This window comes from Orcinus orca, chromosome X, assembly GCF_937001465.1.
Source record: "Orcinus orca chromosome X, mOrcOrc1.1, whole genome shotgun sequence".
Taxonomy (NCBI): Eukaryota; Metazoa; Chordata; class Mammalia; order Artiodactyla; family Delphinidae; genus Orcinus; species Orcinus orca.
In genome coordinates, this window is record NC_064580.1 from 37426706 (window position 1) to 37444127 (window position 17422).

At 40.2% G+C, this 17422-nt stretch overlaps 1 protein-coding gene across 12 annotated transcripts; it reads left to right on the plus strand.

Moving 5' to 3' along the window:
* The first annotated feature begins 703 nt into the window (after positions 1 to 703).
* On the plus strand, positions 704 to 16761 carry DDX3X (DEAD-box helicase 3 X-linked). Of its 12 annotated transcripts, none has more exons than XM_049704824.1 (17): positions 704 to 862; positions 3815 to 3872; positions 6026 to 6073; positions 7843 to 7975; positions 8999 to 9157; positions 9226 to 9340; positions 9796 to 9931; positions 11041 to 11126; positions 11335 to 11433; positions 11543 to 11703; positions 12122 to 12266; positions 12348 to 12492; positions 12683 to 12864; positions 12955 to 13072; positions 13365 to 13518; positions 13779 to 13918; positions 14121 to 16761. In XM_049704824.1, exons 1-17 carry the CDS (start codon positions 818 to 820, stop codon positions 14198 to 14200), a joined length of 2004 nt encoding a protein of 667 aa, XP_049560781.1. In that variant the 5' UTR covers positions 704 to 817; the 3' UTR covers positions 14201 to 16761. The 12 variants fall into 12 exon arrangements, with proteins under 12 accessions (XP_049560781.1, XP_049560784.1, XP_049560786.1 ...); XM_049704827.1 differs by having other exon boundaries at positions 9241 to 9340; XM_049704829.1 differs by having other exon boundaries at positions 9241 to 9340; positions 13782 to 13918.
* Positions 16762 to 17422: the final 661 nt, after the last annotated feature.

A 17422-nucleotide genomic window follows, 5' to 3' on the forward strand; every position in this document is an offset into this window, starting at 1 on the left:
TGGTCACCATCCCGCCCTCTTCCCTCCTCCTTCCTCTTTTTTCCCCTCCTCCTCTTCCCCCTCTTCCCGCCTCCTCCCTCCCTCTTTCCCCTCTCCTCCCCCGATTCCGAGCACTCTATTTAAAACCAGTTTCCTGCTCCACAAAATGGCCTCCGCGTTCGACACCTGCAGTCACGTGACCCGCCGCCCCCTGGGCTTTGGGTCTGTCGGCCTAACTCCGATTTCGGGGAGTCTGCCCGCGAAAACGCTAGGGCCAATTAGTTTGGAGAAATCTCACAACATCTCCAAGTCCGGGGGGCTGAGAGAGCGCTCCCAAGAAACAATGGAACAGCGAACACTGGGGACGTTACGGAAAGAAAAAGGGAAAAGGCATGGATTAGATTTTAAGGTATCCCAGCTGGCGGAAAGCGGGAGGCGAGGAATTCTCGCGAGATCTCGAGACCTCCTAGACCTCGGCTAGGGTAATAGCGGAGGACAGGGGAAGTGGAACTCAAGCGAACTAGGACAGTATTTGGCGCTCTCAGTGCCAAGGTAGGACGACGAGCCGGGGACGCGACCGACTAGGAAATCCCGCGAGGTTAGGACTAAACGAGAGCGCAGTAGCTAGGCAGAAGTCGTAGCGGCGGCAGGAGTGTGGGTGTGAGAGGGAGGGCACACGTCTTACGTGCTGACGTAGCAGCCGTTCCAGCGGGTATATTAGATCCGTGGCCGCGCCGTGCGCCTTAGAGCCGCAGTTCTCCCGTGAGAGGGCCTTTGCGGTGAGCCAAACACATTAGCTCAGCAGCGGAAGACTCCGAGTTCTCGGTACTCTTCAGGGATGAGTCATGTGGCGGTGGAAAATGCGCTCGGGCTGGACCAGCAGGTGAGCCGCAGGGAGCCTACCAGGGTTGTTGCTGCATGAATTCCCTCCCCTGACCTAACATGGTTTGTGGCGCAGTGCTAGCTGGTATCCTCAGTTCGCATTTGCTGGGTCCCTCGGGCTGGCGAGTGTGAATGCCCTAGGGCTGTGGGGGAACGGGAAGGTGACAGGAATGCTAGTTGTGGTTGTCGCTGGGGCCCCTACTTGGCTCGCGGTATTGTCCCCGGCCCGAGCACAATGGCGGCTTTTGTGTGTGCGTGCGCAGGCGGGCGGAGGGGGAGGGGGTGCGCGCTCTCGCGGAGGCGCGCACGCGCGAACCTCGACTGACTAGTGACCCATGGGTGGGTGGGGGGAGGGTGGCGCGGCGCGGTGGTTCACGAATGGGGACCTTTCTGGTCCTGAGGGCTCCGGCTCTCGCAGCGTGCGCGGCTCGGATTCCGGTCAGAGAGCCGAGCGGCGTTGGCGCGCGCGTGTGTGTGTGTGTGTGTGTGTGTGTACGCGCGTGTGAGCGGGAGGAGGAACGCGGCCCTGGAATGTGGGAGGGGGCGGCGCGGGGGGTGGCCTTCGCGCGGGGTAATGGCGGCGGCCTCCTTTGTGTGGTGTCGGGTGGCTGGGCGGCGCTGCGGCCCACGAGCGGGAGAGGCCGGGCCGCCGAGGGCCCGGAAACGGGGATGGATGGGCATCATGTTCCTCCCGGGCTTCCTTCCGCAGGTCTTTTTCGCTCCAGCCCGGCTTCCGCAGGCCGGGAGCCACGGCCCGTGAGGCCGCGTTTCCGGAGTGGAAAGTTTTGTGACGCAGATTAGGGGGGGGAGGGGGGAGAGGGGGGAAGGGAGGGAGGGAGGGAAGAATGGGCCGCTGCGTCGCGGTGGCGCCGGGCTCTGGAGTTCGTGGTTGAAGGCGGTGGGGAGACGTCAGGGAGGTTTGCGGCCGCCCCGCTTCACATGCTCATCATAGTCACTGTGTGGCGATTTAGCCCAGGGCCGCGCGTCGTTTTGGGGGGTGGGGGGTGCCACGGAGTGTTACGAGTGTCCTCAGGGTTAGGACACTTTGATGCGGGCGTTTGATTAGGGCCTCGGCCAGGGGAAAAACACCCGGAATGTGGCTTGGGGAGAAATAAACAATTTTGTTGTTGACTTGTTGCTGCTTGTGGACTGAAATTTTGAAATAGGTCAGAGGCTCCGGGTCTGTCGTCTTAACCGGAACGCCCTTTTCTAAGGGTTTAGAGGTAGAGGAGGGGTTCTGGGCTGAGGTGGCAGGAAGTCTGCATCCCTCAGCAACAGTGGCAGCGCGCTTCAGAGAAGCTCTTCAGTGCGATGTTTGTAGCCTTTAAGTAAACTTATGCCTACCACGAGCTCCGAAATTCTGAAACGAAGTCGAGTGACGCAAATGAATTGTCAATAGACTTTAATGTAGTTGTGTGTAATAAGTTTTTAAGGACTTAACGACCTGTTTTGGGGGGAGCATTTTTTCCATTAATGAATCAGTTTGAATCCTCCAAATTGCTGACGCGTCATGTTAAATGGAGCAGAGACATAAAAAATCTGTTATCAAGAGCATAGGCTGTTCCCAGTTTTAACATTTACCATGTAGGTAGTGCTGTATTTAAGATTCTAGGTAGGAATGAAATTTGTAATCGAAGTAATTGGTAAAAGTATGCAGAGTCGTTAGAATTAAGCAGCAAGCTAATTCACAACTGAGAAAATGGCAATAACGTAATCCTAACAGTTTACAGTAGCATTTAGCGTTTGCCAAGTGTAAAATTAATAACAAAACGTACGGCAACAAGTGCAAAAAGAAAGTTTGTTACTATTGTGCGTTAAAGTATCAGTCAATTGCTGAGATAACTAGTGCAGAGAAAACATGACAGCGTTTTTGCTGATAGAAATTAGGAAATGAGCTGCCTTACCATAACTCATTTTTTTTTCAAGGTTTAGCATCTGCTTCCAATTTTCAGTGCCTCCACTGATGATGCTTGCAATTTGACAGTATAACCTTGAGCTTTTAACAGAGGACTTAAACGTTATGGGATAGCGTATCACCTTTGCAAACAGGTGGCAATAGTGCTGTGACTGGGTACATTAAAAAAATGAAACTGCTTTTGGCACATACAGTTTTCCCCCTATTGCTTGTAAATAGTTTGTTATTGCAGAATGCGATGAAGATAGATCTCTTTTTTAGAATGTTGAGACTTTGAGCTACCCGTGTAAAGGGACGGGTGGACGTGGAGATAAAGGCAGTGAAATGTGTCCTACTCATTAGGGACACTAAATGCCAGTTGTGCCATTTATGTCCGAAGTGTTCTGAACTTAACTGTGAAAGTGGGAGAACAAGTAGGTACCTACTTCATAGGTTTGTGCTTAGTAGTGCTCAGTAAGTGGTGGTTATATTAATTTTTGTTCTGAAGCGTGCTACCCTAATTTAAAATATTTGTGCAGTATTTAGGGATAAAGGAACTATGACATGGTCGATAAAATTTTTGTTCTGACATTTTTCAGGTGTGCTTTGTAGGTTTAAAATAATTCCAAGTAGAAAGTTGGTGGCATTGAAAACATTTGTCTCCAAATATTTGGAGCTAAAATGAATCCAATGACTATTTGACATTTTAAAATAATTTAAATTTCTTGAACTTTTACTATGGAAAACGTTACAGGGAAGATTCATTTTGAATGAATGAGTTAAATTTGGACCCAGTTTCTCCTGGATAGCACCACCATCTTGGTGTGGTACTTTCTGCAGTATATACAGTAGTACTGTAGTAAAGTATTTTGCATTTGCTTACAACTTAGTTGTCTTCGAAGCACATTCTTAGTCACATTCTCCTTAAGAGTTTCACATCCCCGGTGAGGCAGACAGGACAACTAGTGCTAGTAAATGCTAGAGAGCAAGACTAGTTTTCTCTTAGTGTGATATTTCTGCACATGGGCTGCTAACCAAAGTTTAATAACTCTTTTCTAGTTTGCTGGCCTAGACCTGAACTCTTCTGATAATCAGAGTGGAGGAAGTACCGCCAGCAGTAAGTAAAACATTTTATGGATTTACTGTGAATAATCAGGGCTTTTTAAAAAAAGTTTATTTCATTGAAATACGGTTGATTTACAATGCTGTTACTTGAGTATTAGAGCTTTAATACCTTAATATTTCGTTGGATTTGTTTAAAATTTAAGAATTTCCCTGCCAATCTTTACTGTGTAAAGAATTAGGTGGGTAGCCTTGTGGGGGGGTTTGGGGAGGGTTGTTTTGTTTTGTTTTGTTTTGGCCGCGCTGCGCAGCATGCAGGATCTTAGTTTCCTGACCAGGGGTGGAACCCATGCCTCTTGCAGTGGAAGTCCTGTGTTGTGGTCTTTTGATAACAAAACAGAGTAGTTTTCTTGAATGAAAACAATCATTAAGGACTTTATACAAAACACAAATTATCTCTAGAAGGGTTTGATTATGTCCATTATGAATCCTGAGCCCAGCTTAAAGGTGATGGGAATGTGTATATCACTATTAGAGTGAATCTACCAGAATTAAACTGAATAAAGGGAACATTCACATTCATCAGCTACAGCTATCCCTTTCCCATGAAGAACATGAGACTTAATAATAGAACAAGGCTAGGACTTCCCTGGTGGCCCAGTGGTTGACTCCCTGCTCCCAGTGCAGGGGGCCTGGGTTCAATCCCTGGTCAGGGAACTAGATCCTGCATGCCACAACTAAAGATCCCGCATGCTGTAACTAAGACCTGGTGAGGCCAAATAAATATTTTTTAAAAAAATAATAGAACGAGGCCATAATGAATCTTGGGGTGGTGGTTAGGATTTTAAATGCTGAATTGTTGTATTCTGTTGAAAAGAAGTTAGATATAGAAGTTTTATTTAATTTTTTTTTCCTTAAAAGGGTTTCTTGGATACTTCGTAGAGATTAGTATTAAGGTGTATGGGATCTTGGTGGTTTATTATTGGCAATAGACCTGCTTCAGCTCAGGTCTCTTCCCACCCTATTAACCAAAAAGAAAAAATGTGTATCGGCTGTATGTAAGGTCTGAAAGCACCATTTCTTCAAGCTCTCTTTGTTGCATAGTAAAGGGCATGTCTTCATTTTTAGGCAAGAAGGGCCTCACTGGGCACAGTTACTTGGTATTTGTTTTAAATTTCACTTTATTTGGCATGCTAAGAATCATTTAGGACTTAACCGTTCTAATAGAGATCTTTAATAATTCAACCCAGAAGTGAAAAAGTTAAATTGCAGATTAAAGCAAGTTGTCTTTACTTGGTGGGTATATACATTATTTGCTTTTGATTCTCATCCATTGTCTAGGCTGTATTCTTGTGCATACAGAAAAACAGTTGACTTCCCTTAAACTCTGCAGGTCTCGAATTAAAATTCAGTTCCTTGAAATCATTCTCCCTCTTGCAACTTTCCCATGTTACATATGTATTCTATGTCTTGGAACTTAACCAGGGTAGAAACAAAAAAGCCTTTTAGTGGCTAGTTACACGTTTATTACTTTTAGGTTGTTACAGTAACACTTTTGCTACATGTTAGATAATTTATTAATGTTTGTTACGTTGTTGTAGTAATACTTAACGTTGTAACTCTTTTGTTAGTTTGTAACAATTCTCTGAAATCATAGCAGGCCTTTTAAAATATTGTATTAAATTAACCACTAGTGACAAGTTAAATTTATGTATTTGTAGATTTCAACTATTAGGTTCCAAGTCAAACCTGTTCTCCTTTCCCTTTTAAAATTCTACTTATTAAAGCAATAACCCATTTAAAATAAAAGTAAATTTATTTTTATTTATTTATTTTTTGCGGTACGCGGACCTCCCACTGCCGCGGCCTCTCCCGTTGCAGAGCACAGGCTCCGGACGTGCAGGTCCAGTGGCCATGGCTCACGGGCCTAGCCGCTCCGCGGCATGTGGGATCCCCCGGACTGGGGCACGAACCCGTGTCCCCTGCACCGGCAGACAGACTCTCAACCACTGCGCCACCAGGGAAGCCTTAAAAGTAGATTGTTTTTTTCCCCACTTCTCAATTTCCAACTACATAGTCAGACTGGAGGACTATAGATTTAAAAAATTTCTTTCCAGGACTGTTTTTTAATAGCACAAATTTTGGCCAGAAAGCTTTAACTTAAAGTTTTATGGAATATGAAGTTTTAACTTTGTTAATTTCTTTTAGAAGGGCGCTATATTCCTCCTCACTTAAGGAACAGAGAAGCTACTAAAGGTAAGTTCTTTGAACAACTTGGTATACTTAATTCATGCTGCATTTAGAAGTTGGAGCCTAGGGAAAATGAGACACCTGGAGAAGTCTGTAAACATTGTGCTCCACCTGCTACTGGCAGAACTGTTTCAGGTATTAGGGTTTACTCATTTTGGAAAAACTCATCTAATGTCAGACAGTGGAAAACTGCATTTCCTATGTCAAACTCTTCTGAGGCCAGGGGCATGGTTTTGTACGATTTCACTAGTCTTGTGCTTAACCTGTGTTTGTAATCATTCACAGCATGATTTCAATTTGAAAAAGGTGATTGGGCACCCATTACTGTGTAAACCAAACTGCTGCATAGTGATGACAACCCAGTTATTTCTGTCTTACAGAGGTGCCAAAATGAAGATGGGGTTATTGGGGAATAGTTAACAAGCATTGGGCACGCTCCCAATAGATGGGAGTGATTCTCTGGCTTCATCTCCTTGCCTTAACTGCTTCATTTGAAAGGTCTTATCTAAAAGGTATCACAATGGCTGGTCTTTTCCCGTTAACTTTGTAAATAAGTGACAGAGAACTAGTAGATGGCTCATATTATGGGACAATTGTTTGGGTGCTGTGTATTCCATAAAATAGGTGATCTGAGATTTGGAGGAAAAGGGGAAGGTCAGGAAAACAAGGTCAAGAAGAGGGAAGGTACTGGATAAAGAAGGCAGGATTGGAAGGGTGGAGAGTCCACAGAAGCACATGGTTTGCTGTCGTTTCTCCATATCCATATGCAGTCCGTGTTAGCTTCACTGTCCCTGGCAATACATGGAAAATAAAATCTGTATTATAATTTCTTAGCTATCATATCATTGTTTTTATTTACTGTAGAGTCTTAATCGTCATGGGTTCTCATTCCTTAGAATGCACTAGCTGAAATTGACTCCCATGTATATTTAGTGCTTTTCTCCCTTTGTTGCAATGACAGGAATCAAAGCAGGGAGAGAGGCGGTATCATATAGGAGTTAGAGCTGAAAGAGATCTTAGAAATCTAATTCAGCTCTTTATTGGTAGCCAAGACTGTTGATCACCTGGCTGGTAGAGGCAGGAGGTGGAAGGAAAGTAGCTTAACTTACAAACTATATCTCTGACTGTTTAATAAAGTGTCACTGAAGCTAGTTAAACCCTCTACTTGTCTTTAAACCGTCTACCTGTTGGGATAATTTACACCTTTGTCATCCCCTCTTACTGAATGTTTATAGCTGTACCCTAGGAACCTGTCTACACTGAGTTGTGTAGGGATGAGGATTTTCCTTTTTTCTATTATATTCCTAATTCTCATCTGGTAGTATGTACTTCATGAGAACAGAGCACTGTTCTTAAAACTTTTTACTATTGAAACTAAGAAATACTGTATTAAACCAAGTAAACTGACATTCTTAATGTTTTAAATGAATGTCACTTCTAAGAGACATTGAAATAATGGTAACTCCTAGTAAACTCACCTATAAAATGAATGGAAGTTAAATTGTGATGGTTATGTAACAATACCGTAAAAATTGTGTTACAGGCAAAGCTATTGACCTTTTAGAAGTGGTATTCATTCAGAACATTTTCAGACTGTCAATTGCTTTGGTTAGTGCACAGTATATTCTAGTGCCGTGGTAGGAATATCTCCATTGTCCCTCTGGTCCAGAGATGGGATAGTCAGTGGAGGGTTTCAGATTCGGAAACATGTTTTAAAGTGTTGTCACTTTCTAAATAATATAATAAAATGGGTTTGCGTTTTTTTTCTTTTGAAGGATTCTATGATAAAGACAGTTCAGGGTGGAGTTCTAGTAAAGATAAGGATGCATACAGCAGTTTTGGTTGCCGTAGTGATTCAAGAGGGAAGTCTAGTTTCTTCAGTGATCGTGGAAGTGGATCAAGGGGAAGGTGAGTGATCTCTTATTTTCTTGCCTTTTTTACGTGTACAATACAGCAATTTAGAAATTGGTCTTTAATTTGTACTCTGACCATTAAGCATGATATTTTTCCCCTTAGTAGACCACCTACTTGGATGTTAAGTATTGTCTGTTTAATCGTATTTATGTATTTTTTTAACTGTAAGAGGTCTACTAAATTGAACTTGTTATTCAAGAATTAGATTAGAAGAACTTTCCTTTTGGCATAATGAAATCAGTTGTTTTTATATTTCTCTAGTTTTACATATTCTACTTAAAAGAGTTTTAGTGAATGGCCTAATTTGGTTGACATTTTCATGGATATTCTATATGACAATTTTTAAACACCTTATATTTTTGATTACACAAGTGTGGTGAACTGACCTCATGCGCCTAATAGCTGTGGTTAGTCCTCTGTGTCCTGATTTTTCGAAAACAGGCCTAAAACTAAAAACATCTTAATTCAGGTAAGGATTATTTTCTACCTTTTTATCCAAAGTTTGTCACACAGGTGAATTGTCCTTTAAGTAGCATCCTGATATAACTGGGACAATTGATATTTGGTGTGATACTTTCCTCTTTTCCCTACCACTAGAAATATTTGGATGAGAATATTTAAAGGTGTAAGTTATATGCTGGTTTCATGTGTATAAGACTGATTCTCCCCCCCCCCGCCCCTCCCAAGCGTAGTTTGTTTTTATTGAACTATAGTTGATCTATAATACTCTGTTAGTTTCAGGTATAAAGACGTGATTCAATTTCAACATGTATGAGGCCTGTGTAGGCTGTGTAATAAGAATAAGGAAGAATACTGAATTTAGAAAATAAAGTTATGTAAATGATACAATCTGGTTAGAGGACCTTATTTGTCAAGTAAGAGTAAGCCTGAACTGGATTGTTGACATCCTTGAAATCAGCCATAATGAACTTCTCTTTAGGCACAGTTCTAGAGTAGTGGTAGGAATCTGATAATGGTTAAATGATAAGATTCTGATTAATTGGTTGTGCTGTTCAGGTTTGATGATCGTGGACGAGGTGACTATGACAGCATTGGCAGCCGTGGTGAGAGAGGTGGCTTTGGAAAATATGAACGTGGTGGAAACAGTCGCTGGTGTGACAAATCAGATGAAGATGATTGGTCAAAACCACTCCCGCCAAGTGAACGCTTGGAACAGTAAGTTTTTGAAATGTATGTTAATTGTGATGAAGCCTTATTGGCTACTATAACAAATAAACTTATAGATCTTCTGATTGCAGAGAACTTTTTTCTGGAGGCAACACCGGGATTAACTTTGAAAAATACGATGACATTCCAGTTGAGGCAACAGGCAACAACTGTCCTCCACACATTGAAAGTGTAAGTATTTTTGCTTGACAGCAAAATACTTTAAGACAGAGGGAAGTGTAAGTATTTTTCACAGCACATCAAGATGAGATGGGCTTCCTAAAGGCCTATATAGACCATGCCTGCGTTGTGTTAACAATCTTTTAAAGTTACTCTAAAAGCCTGCCTCGTTGGTTTGTGGAAAGGGGGAGATTGAGTTCAATGTTACCATTACTAATATTTGAAATAGAAAATGGGTCAGACATGGGAGGAACTGAAAACTTTTCCAGTGTAGGTTAAGCTTAGGGGGTGTTGTTGTTTTTTTCCCCCCTCCCCCTCAAAATGTAACACGATAACTTTTATTTAAAGCAGCTGTAAACTAAAGTACAAGTTGGTTGATAGGGTTTTTTCCCCCATTGCATTTGTATAAAGCAAAATGGCTCCAGGTCGTATTTCTACCTATTTAACCCTGATGTATTTCTTGACAGTTCAGTGATCTTGAGATGGGAGAAATTATTATGGGAAACATTGAGCTTACTCGCTACACTCGTCCAACTCCAGTGCAAAAGCATGCTATTCCTATTATCAAAGAGAAGAGAGACTTGATGGCTTGTGCCCAAACAGGTAAGCAGACTTGATAAAGTAAAAAGTTGTCCAGAATACCTTAACTCTGCTTGCTCTCATAAAACCAATACCAAAAAATACGCATGGAGTATCTAAGTTTCACGAGGAAGCTTGAGTCCTGTTTGTAGCCTGACTGGTATACTTTGATATAGATAAGGAGTAGCTGGATGGTATCTCTTTTGTCTTAGCCATTTGGATCCTGTGTTACCTCTAGTGTTTCCATTAGGGTGTCTTGGGGATAGCCTATAGAAAGTCATGACCCTGATATTGGTGCAACAGGGATAGGTTATTGTGATTGCGGTGGTGGGAAAGTTAGCACTATATAACATTATTGTATCTGGGATAAGAAGGATAAGATTAGAGAATAGCTTGTGATCCATGGGAATGTGGCCAAGGGAAGGGTCCTTAACCTCCCATCTTTCGGGAATGGGGATAATTACAGCCTCTCAGTTGAGAACAGGCTTTATTATATCTGTGTGAGTTTGGCCAGTTTGAAAGAGAGATAAGATTCTCCCAATAAAAATATATGGCACTTGAATAATTTGGTATCTTTCTTTCCCTATGGAAGAGTGAGAATGTCATCCTTTATACGTTATCAGTATTACAGTACCTACAAGGAAGTGTTAGAAATTGAAATTGACACCAGTTTTGAGACAGAATTCCTGCTCTCTTTGCACAAATGGGAAGAAATGAATACTAACCAGTACATTGTGAGTGACCAGAGTTTGGTATACATTTTCTGTAAATGAACAAAATATTTTTTTGGATTATGGACCATGTGGTCTCTGCAACTATTCAGCTCTGCTGTTGTATGAAGGCAGCCATAGATGATATGTCAAATTATTGGTCACAGGTATATTCCAGTAAAGCTTTATTTACAAGGATATAGGTTGGGCCTTAGTTTGTTAACTCCTATTACAGATTGATCAAAGTCGTCACTTGGTATTTTTTAAATTAGCTGTTAATTTTTAGAAAATTAATTTGGGAATAAAGTAAAATTGCTAATTAATTAAGTTGTTGGGCAGTTAAAAAAGTCATCTACCAATATATATTCAAAAATAATAAGCAGGTTTTTCTGTGGTTAAATGAATATGTTTTCTTTTAAACAGGGTCTGGAAAAACTGCAGCATTTCTCTTGCCCATCTTGAGTCAGATTTATTCTGATGGTCCAGGCGAGGCTTTGAGGGCCATGAAGGTAAATATTTCTATATAAAATGGGAAATGATTGTAGAACCTTGTAGGTAGCTGTTGAGAAACCTTTCTAAATGACAGTAAGACTTGTATTCTAACCTATATAATTAGAAACAGTTTTTACGTATAATCAGTGAATTACAGAAGGGAATTATGTGTAATGGACCTTTAAAAAAGGATGTTAAGAGTTTAACTTATAAATTATTTCTTAGGAAAATGGAAGGTATGGGCGCCGCAAACAATACCCAATCTCCTTGGTGTTAGCACCAACTAGAGAATTGGCTGTACAGATCTATGAGGAAGCCAGGAAAGTAAGTATGCATTTCAGAGATTATCGGCTTTCTCATTGATTCTGATGCAGTGTTTTATGACCACGTAAAAATCTTGGCCTTAAAGTTGATAAAATTTCTTTGCTTACAGTTTTCATACCGATCTAGAGTTCGTCCTTGCGTGGTTTATGGTGGTGCTGATATTGGTCAGCAAATTCGAGACTTAGAACGTGGATGTCACTTGTTAGTAGCCACTCCAGGACGTCTAGTGGATATGATGGAAAGAGGGAAGATTGGATTAGACTTCTGCAAGTATGTTAATTTTTAAATGTGTGGAATGCATTAATTTAAAAAATTACTGGCCATTAGTTTTCTGGAACTTGTCCATAAATTTTAAGATGGAGAAGAGATTTATTTTAGTCTTCCAGCTTTTCCAAAAAGTTTGCTCTTTGTAATTTTAATGTTGAAAAATCAGTGACATTTTAGTAGTCTGAGAATGACCAGACTTTGGGACCAGAGTCAAGTATAAGAGCTAATTTGGGTGTGTACTATCTTGGACCATTTATTTAGTGGCAAAGATCCTGTGCTCTGTCTCACGTACATGGGTCAAATTGTGTGGTGTGAGGAATTTAACTACCTGAATGAGTAATTAATTGTGCTTATAGAAACAGCTATATTAAAACTATCTTTTCTCCTCTAATTCTAAACTGGATTTTTTTTTTCATGGCAGATACTTGGTGTTAGATGAAGCTGATCGGATGTTGGATATGGGGTTTGAGCCTCAAATACGTAGAATCGTTGAACAAGATACTATGCCACCAAAGGGAGTTCGCCACACTATGATGTTTAGTGCTACCTTCCCGAAGGAAATACAGGTATTGTTTGATGCTGCAAATCTTATTTACTTAGGAATTTGTTTATCTCAATAGATAATAAAATATTTTTTTTTCTTTCAGATGCTTGCTCGTGATTTCTTGGATGAGTATATCTTTCTGGCCGTAGGAAGAGTTGGCTCTACCTCTGAGAACATCACACAGAAAGTAGTCTGGGTGGAAGAGTCAGACAAACGGTCATTTCTGCTTGACCTTCTAAATGCAACAGGTATAATTTTAGCATCACTCTGGTGGCTTAGGTAATAAATCCATTTGGATCACCTTTATTGCTTTTCCTCCTCATCCAAAACATTCTCTTGAAAACGGTCTATTTTAATTGCCTCTATTTGCAAGTTTACTAAGTGCAAAGAGAACCAAGCCACTCTTAGTGACAGAAACCTTGTAATATTTTACTTTAGGCAAAGATTCACTGACCTTAGTGTTTGTGGAGACCAAAAAGGGTGCAGATTCTCTAGAGGATTTCTTGTACCATGAAGGATATGCCTGTACGAGTATCCATGGAGACCGATCTCAGAGAGATAGAGAAGAGGCTCTTCACCAGTTCCGCTCAGGAAAAAGCCCGATTCTAGTGGCTACAGCAGTATGTATAATATAATCTTATTTTCAAGGTCGCTATGTTCAACTATTTGCTTTCTTTTAAATGGACCGTATGTAACAAATTATTTTCTAGGTAGCAGCAAGAGGACTGGACATTTCAAATGTGAAACATGTTATCAATTTTGATTTGCCCAGTGATATTGAAGAATATGTACATCGCATTGGCCGTACAGGACGTGTAGGAAACCTTGGTAAGTGTGTGATTACTTGATGGTGTGGTGGTTTCTGGTTTTCAGTGTGATTCTTGCAGCAAAGAACTTTCAGGATCTTATTAGAAGAACTCCTATTTTCAAGGAATGCGATTAAGATATATCTTAGCAGAAGTGGCAGGAAACGTCAGGGTTTGTTCAAAGAACTTTGAGTTGGTTAAATAGCAAATAGTTACCTCTTTTTTTAGTATTCTACTTAATACTCTAGTATGAAAGTAATACTGTGCTACTTTATGGAAGACCTTAATTTATGTACTTTTTGGAACTGTTTTAGGCCTTGCCACCTCATTCTTTAATGAGAGGAACGTAAATATTACCAAGGATTTGTTGGATCTTCTTGTTGAAGCTAAACAAGAAGTGCCATCTTGGTTAGAAAACATGGCTTATGAACATCACTACAAGGGTAGCAGTCGTGGACGATCCAAAAGGTGAGTTACAGATGGTGTATAATGATGGGGATGGGTGCTATGTCCAAGGTTAACTTTTCAAGGTTATTTAAGTGACATTAAGTTGATGTGAGCCTTTTCATAGCTAAGGCCTTTTAAAAATCACTATTAGGGAAGATAGGGCTGGATGGAATTGTTTGAATTAGAAAATCAGAAATTGGTCATTGGGAAGTTTTAACAAGATTTGGGTTATGTGGTCGAAATTTCATCTTTATGTGAACTAACACATTTTGTCCTTGTAGTAGTAGATTCAGTGGAGGATTTGGTGCCAGAGACTATCGACAGAGTAGTGGTGCCAGCAGTTCCAGCTTCAGCAGCAGCCGCGCCAGCAGCAGCCGCAGTGGTGGAGGCGGCCATGGCAGCAGCAGAGGGTTTGGTGGAGGTAATGTTTATTTTTAACCTCATATCTTTGGGAAGGGTTTTTTTCTTTTCCATCTTTTTCAAAGCATAATTAAAAATATTGGGAAGTTCGGCCCTGTAGTTTGCTTTCTATAATTTTACATCAAAATACTTAAAGAAGGGAAAGATTGTATTAAACAGTGGATGACTTAATTAATTTTTCTCTCTTTTAAATCTTTCATTAGGTGGCTATGGAGGCTTTTACAACAGTGATGGATATGGAGGAAATTATAACTCCCAGGGGGTTGACTGGTGGGGTAACTGAACCTGCTTTGCAGTAGGTCACCCTGCCAAACAAGCTAATATGGAAACCACATGTAACTTAGCCAGACTATACCTTGTGTAGCTTCAAGAACTCGCAGTACATTACCAGCTGTGATTCTCCACTGAAATTTTTTTTTTAAGGGAGCTCAAGGTCACATGAAGAGTTGAAAGGAACAATCAGCAGCCCTGTTCAGAAGGTGGTTTGAAGACTTCATTGCTGTAGTTTGGATTAACTCCCCTCCCAACCCCCATCCCAAACTGCATTTATAATTTTGTGACTGAGGATCATTTGTTTGTTAATGTACTGTGCCTTTAACTTTAGACAACTTTTTATTTTGATGTCCTGTTGGCTCAGTAATGCTCAAGATACCAATTGTTTTGACAAAATAAATTTACTGAACTTGGGCTAAAATCAAACCTTGGCACACAGGTGTGATACAACTTAACAGGAATCATCGATTCATCCATAAATATTATAAGGAAAAAACTTATGCGGTAGCCTGCATTAGGGCTTTTTGATACTTGCAGATTGGGGGAAAACAAACAACAAACGTCTTGAAGCATATTAATGGAATTAGTTTCTAATGTGGCAAACTGTATTAAGTTAAAGTTCTGATTTGCTCACTCTATCCTGGATAGGTATTTAGAACCTGATAGTCTTTAAACAAGCCATTCCAGTCATGATGAGGTGATGTATGAATACATGCATACATTCAAAGCACTGTTTTCAAAGTTAATGCAAGTAAATACAGCAATTCCTCTTTCAATGTTTAGGCAGATCATTAATTATGAGCTAGCCAGATGTGGGCATACTATTACAGGGAAAGTATAAAGGTCTGATAACTTGAGATAGGTTTTTAGGAGAATTCATCTACTTAGACTTTATAAATGCCTGCCATAAGTGAAATTGAAATGGTAGAATGGCTGACCACAGCAATGACCAGCCCTCATTTAGGGCCCTGGATGATTTTTGGTCTAATAACGCATGCTAGTGTTGATGTTTTTTGGTCAAGAGGGTATGAACAGGAAGAATTAATGCAGCAGGCTTTATTTTAAATGCCGATTTACATTACTCTGTTCAAGCTGCGTTGAGATGTTAAACTGGCTTACTATAGACTTTGTAAAAATGGCTCCAGAAGAGTAACAAACTGAAATCTTTTGAGATCACACAGGTTGGAAATATGTACATAACTGCACAAGGTGTCAATTCTGCTATACAGTGCAGTTTTAGTCAGTTTTAGTTGCATAGGTTTCCATTGTATTTATAGTCTGTTTATGCTAAATCTGGCCAAAGATGAGCATTGTCCACCACTAAAATGCCTCTGCCACTTTGAATTCTGTGCTAATTTTGTGGCCAGAATGCGGTGATCAAAACGCTCAATCTTTTTACAGTGGCATAGGAAGATGGCAAAAATTTCCTAAAGTGCAATAGATTTTCAAGTGTATTGTGCCTTGTTCTAAAACTTTTATTAAGTAGGTGCACTTGACAGTATTGAGGTCATTTGTTATGGTGCTATTTCAATTAGTCTAGGTTTAGGCCCTTGTACATTTTGCCCATAACTTTTTACAAAGTACTTCTTTTATTGCACATTCAGAGAATTTTATATATATGTCTTGTGTGCGTGTCCTTAAACTTCCAATCTTATTTTGTCTCTTGGAGATTGTTGAACGCAGCTTGTCTAGGAAGGGGATGGGACTAGATTCTAAAATTTATTTGGGACCATGGGAATGATAGTTGGGAAGAAAACTATTTGCACACGACAGATTTCTAGATACTTTTTGCTGCTAGTTTTATGTAATATTTATTGAACATTTTGACAAATATTTATTTTTGTAAGCCTAAAAGTGATTCTTTGAAAGTTTAAAGAAACTTGACCAAAAGACAGTACAAAAACACTGGCACTTGAATGTTGAATGTCACCGTATGCGTGAAATTATATATTTCGGGGTAGTGTGAGCTTTTAATGTTAAGTCATAATAAACTCTTAAGTCAAATTAAGCAGACCCGGCATTGGCAGTGTAGCCATAACTTTCTGATGTTAGTAAAAATAAAATTGGCGACTTTAAATTAAATCATGCCAAGGTTTTGATACACTTGTCTTAAGATATTAATGAAACACTTCAAAACACTGATACGAAGTGTCCAGATTCTCAGATATTGTGTGAGTTTTGTTTCGTTGTGTGTATTTTTTTTTTTCAGTGAATGTCTGGCTCATTGCAATCCTCAAACATGTGGTTATCTTTGTTGTATTGGCATAATCAGTGACTTGTACATTCAGCGTTAGCATTTGAGCAAGTTTTATCAGCAAGCAATATTTTCAGTTAATAAATAAGGTTTCAAAAATCACATGAGTGGATTTAAACTTGCTGAATGTGAAGATTGAACCTCAAGTCACTGTAGCTTTAGTAATTGCTTATTGTATTAGTTTAGATGCTAGCACTGCATGTGCTGTGCATATTCTGATTTTATTAAAATAAAAAGTTGAACTGCACAGTCTCCTTTGTTGTTGTCAATTGTGGTTTATTATTAGAGGTGAAAATAAAGTTGTGCTCTTGCCTGAATAGTTGTAAGATGTAATTTTTTTGGGTTGCCATCCAGTGCTGATTTTGAAGTGCCTCTTGGATACAGAATTACTCTGGTGCAGTTTTAATAAATGATGAAGATGGTGTGTGTTTGGAGTACAGTGAAAAAAGGATTTTTGTAATAGAAATCCAAAAGGTCCTCACTGATTATAGGTTGAAATTTATGGGGGGGGGGAAATCTCTGTTCTTGGAAGCACTTGATCCAAAGGATGGTTGAACAGTGGGAAAATGAATTGGGTAAAAATCAAATGTATTAGTAATCTGACAAGTGTGGGAAGTACTTAGTGATAATGTATTTGGGGTCAGGTTGATAGAGATGGCCTGGGTGTGCCCTCTACCTTTAGTTTTATTTGCTGACATCCTGTTTTAACACACATTGCTGCAGGTAGCTGCTGCCAGCTAACAGGAGATGATACAAGAGCCATAACTGGATGACTTCTAATAAGTTGTGATGAACCAAATGAAACGGTTATTCTGGTTTGGGGGGTCAAAAATGGTCAAATGTTGGCAATTTGGTATGTCTTCACCTAGTGAAAGTACATGTATTCACCTTTCGTTGCAGTTTTGAGTTCTAATTTTACAGTATGATTAAGAACTTTTTTGCATTGTAAAGATATACTTGGTTCTGGATAGTTAGATT

Coding starts and splice junctions, on each gene's coding strand:
- DDX3X (XM_049704824.1), top strand. CDS start 818: ATGAGTCATGTGGCGGTGGAAAATGCGCTCGGGCTGGACCAGCAG. Junction 6,074..7,842: donor GAACAGAGAAGCTACTAAAG/GTAAGTTCTTTG, acceptor TTTCTTTTGAAG/GATTCTATGATAAAGACAGT. Junction 13,073..13,364: donor AGGACGTGTAGGAAACCTTG/GTAAGTGTGTGA, acceptor GAACTGTTTTAG/GCCTTGCCACCTCATTCTTT.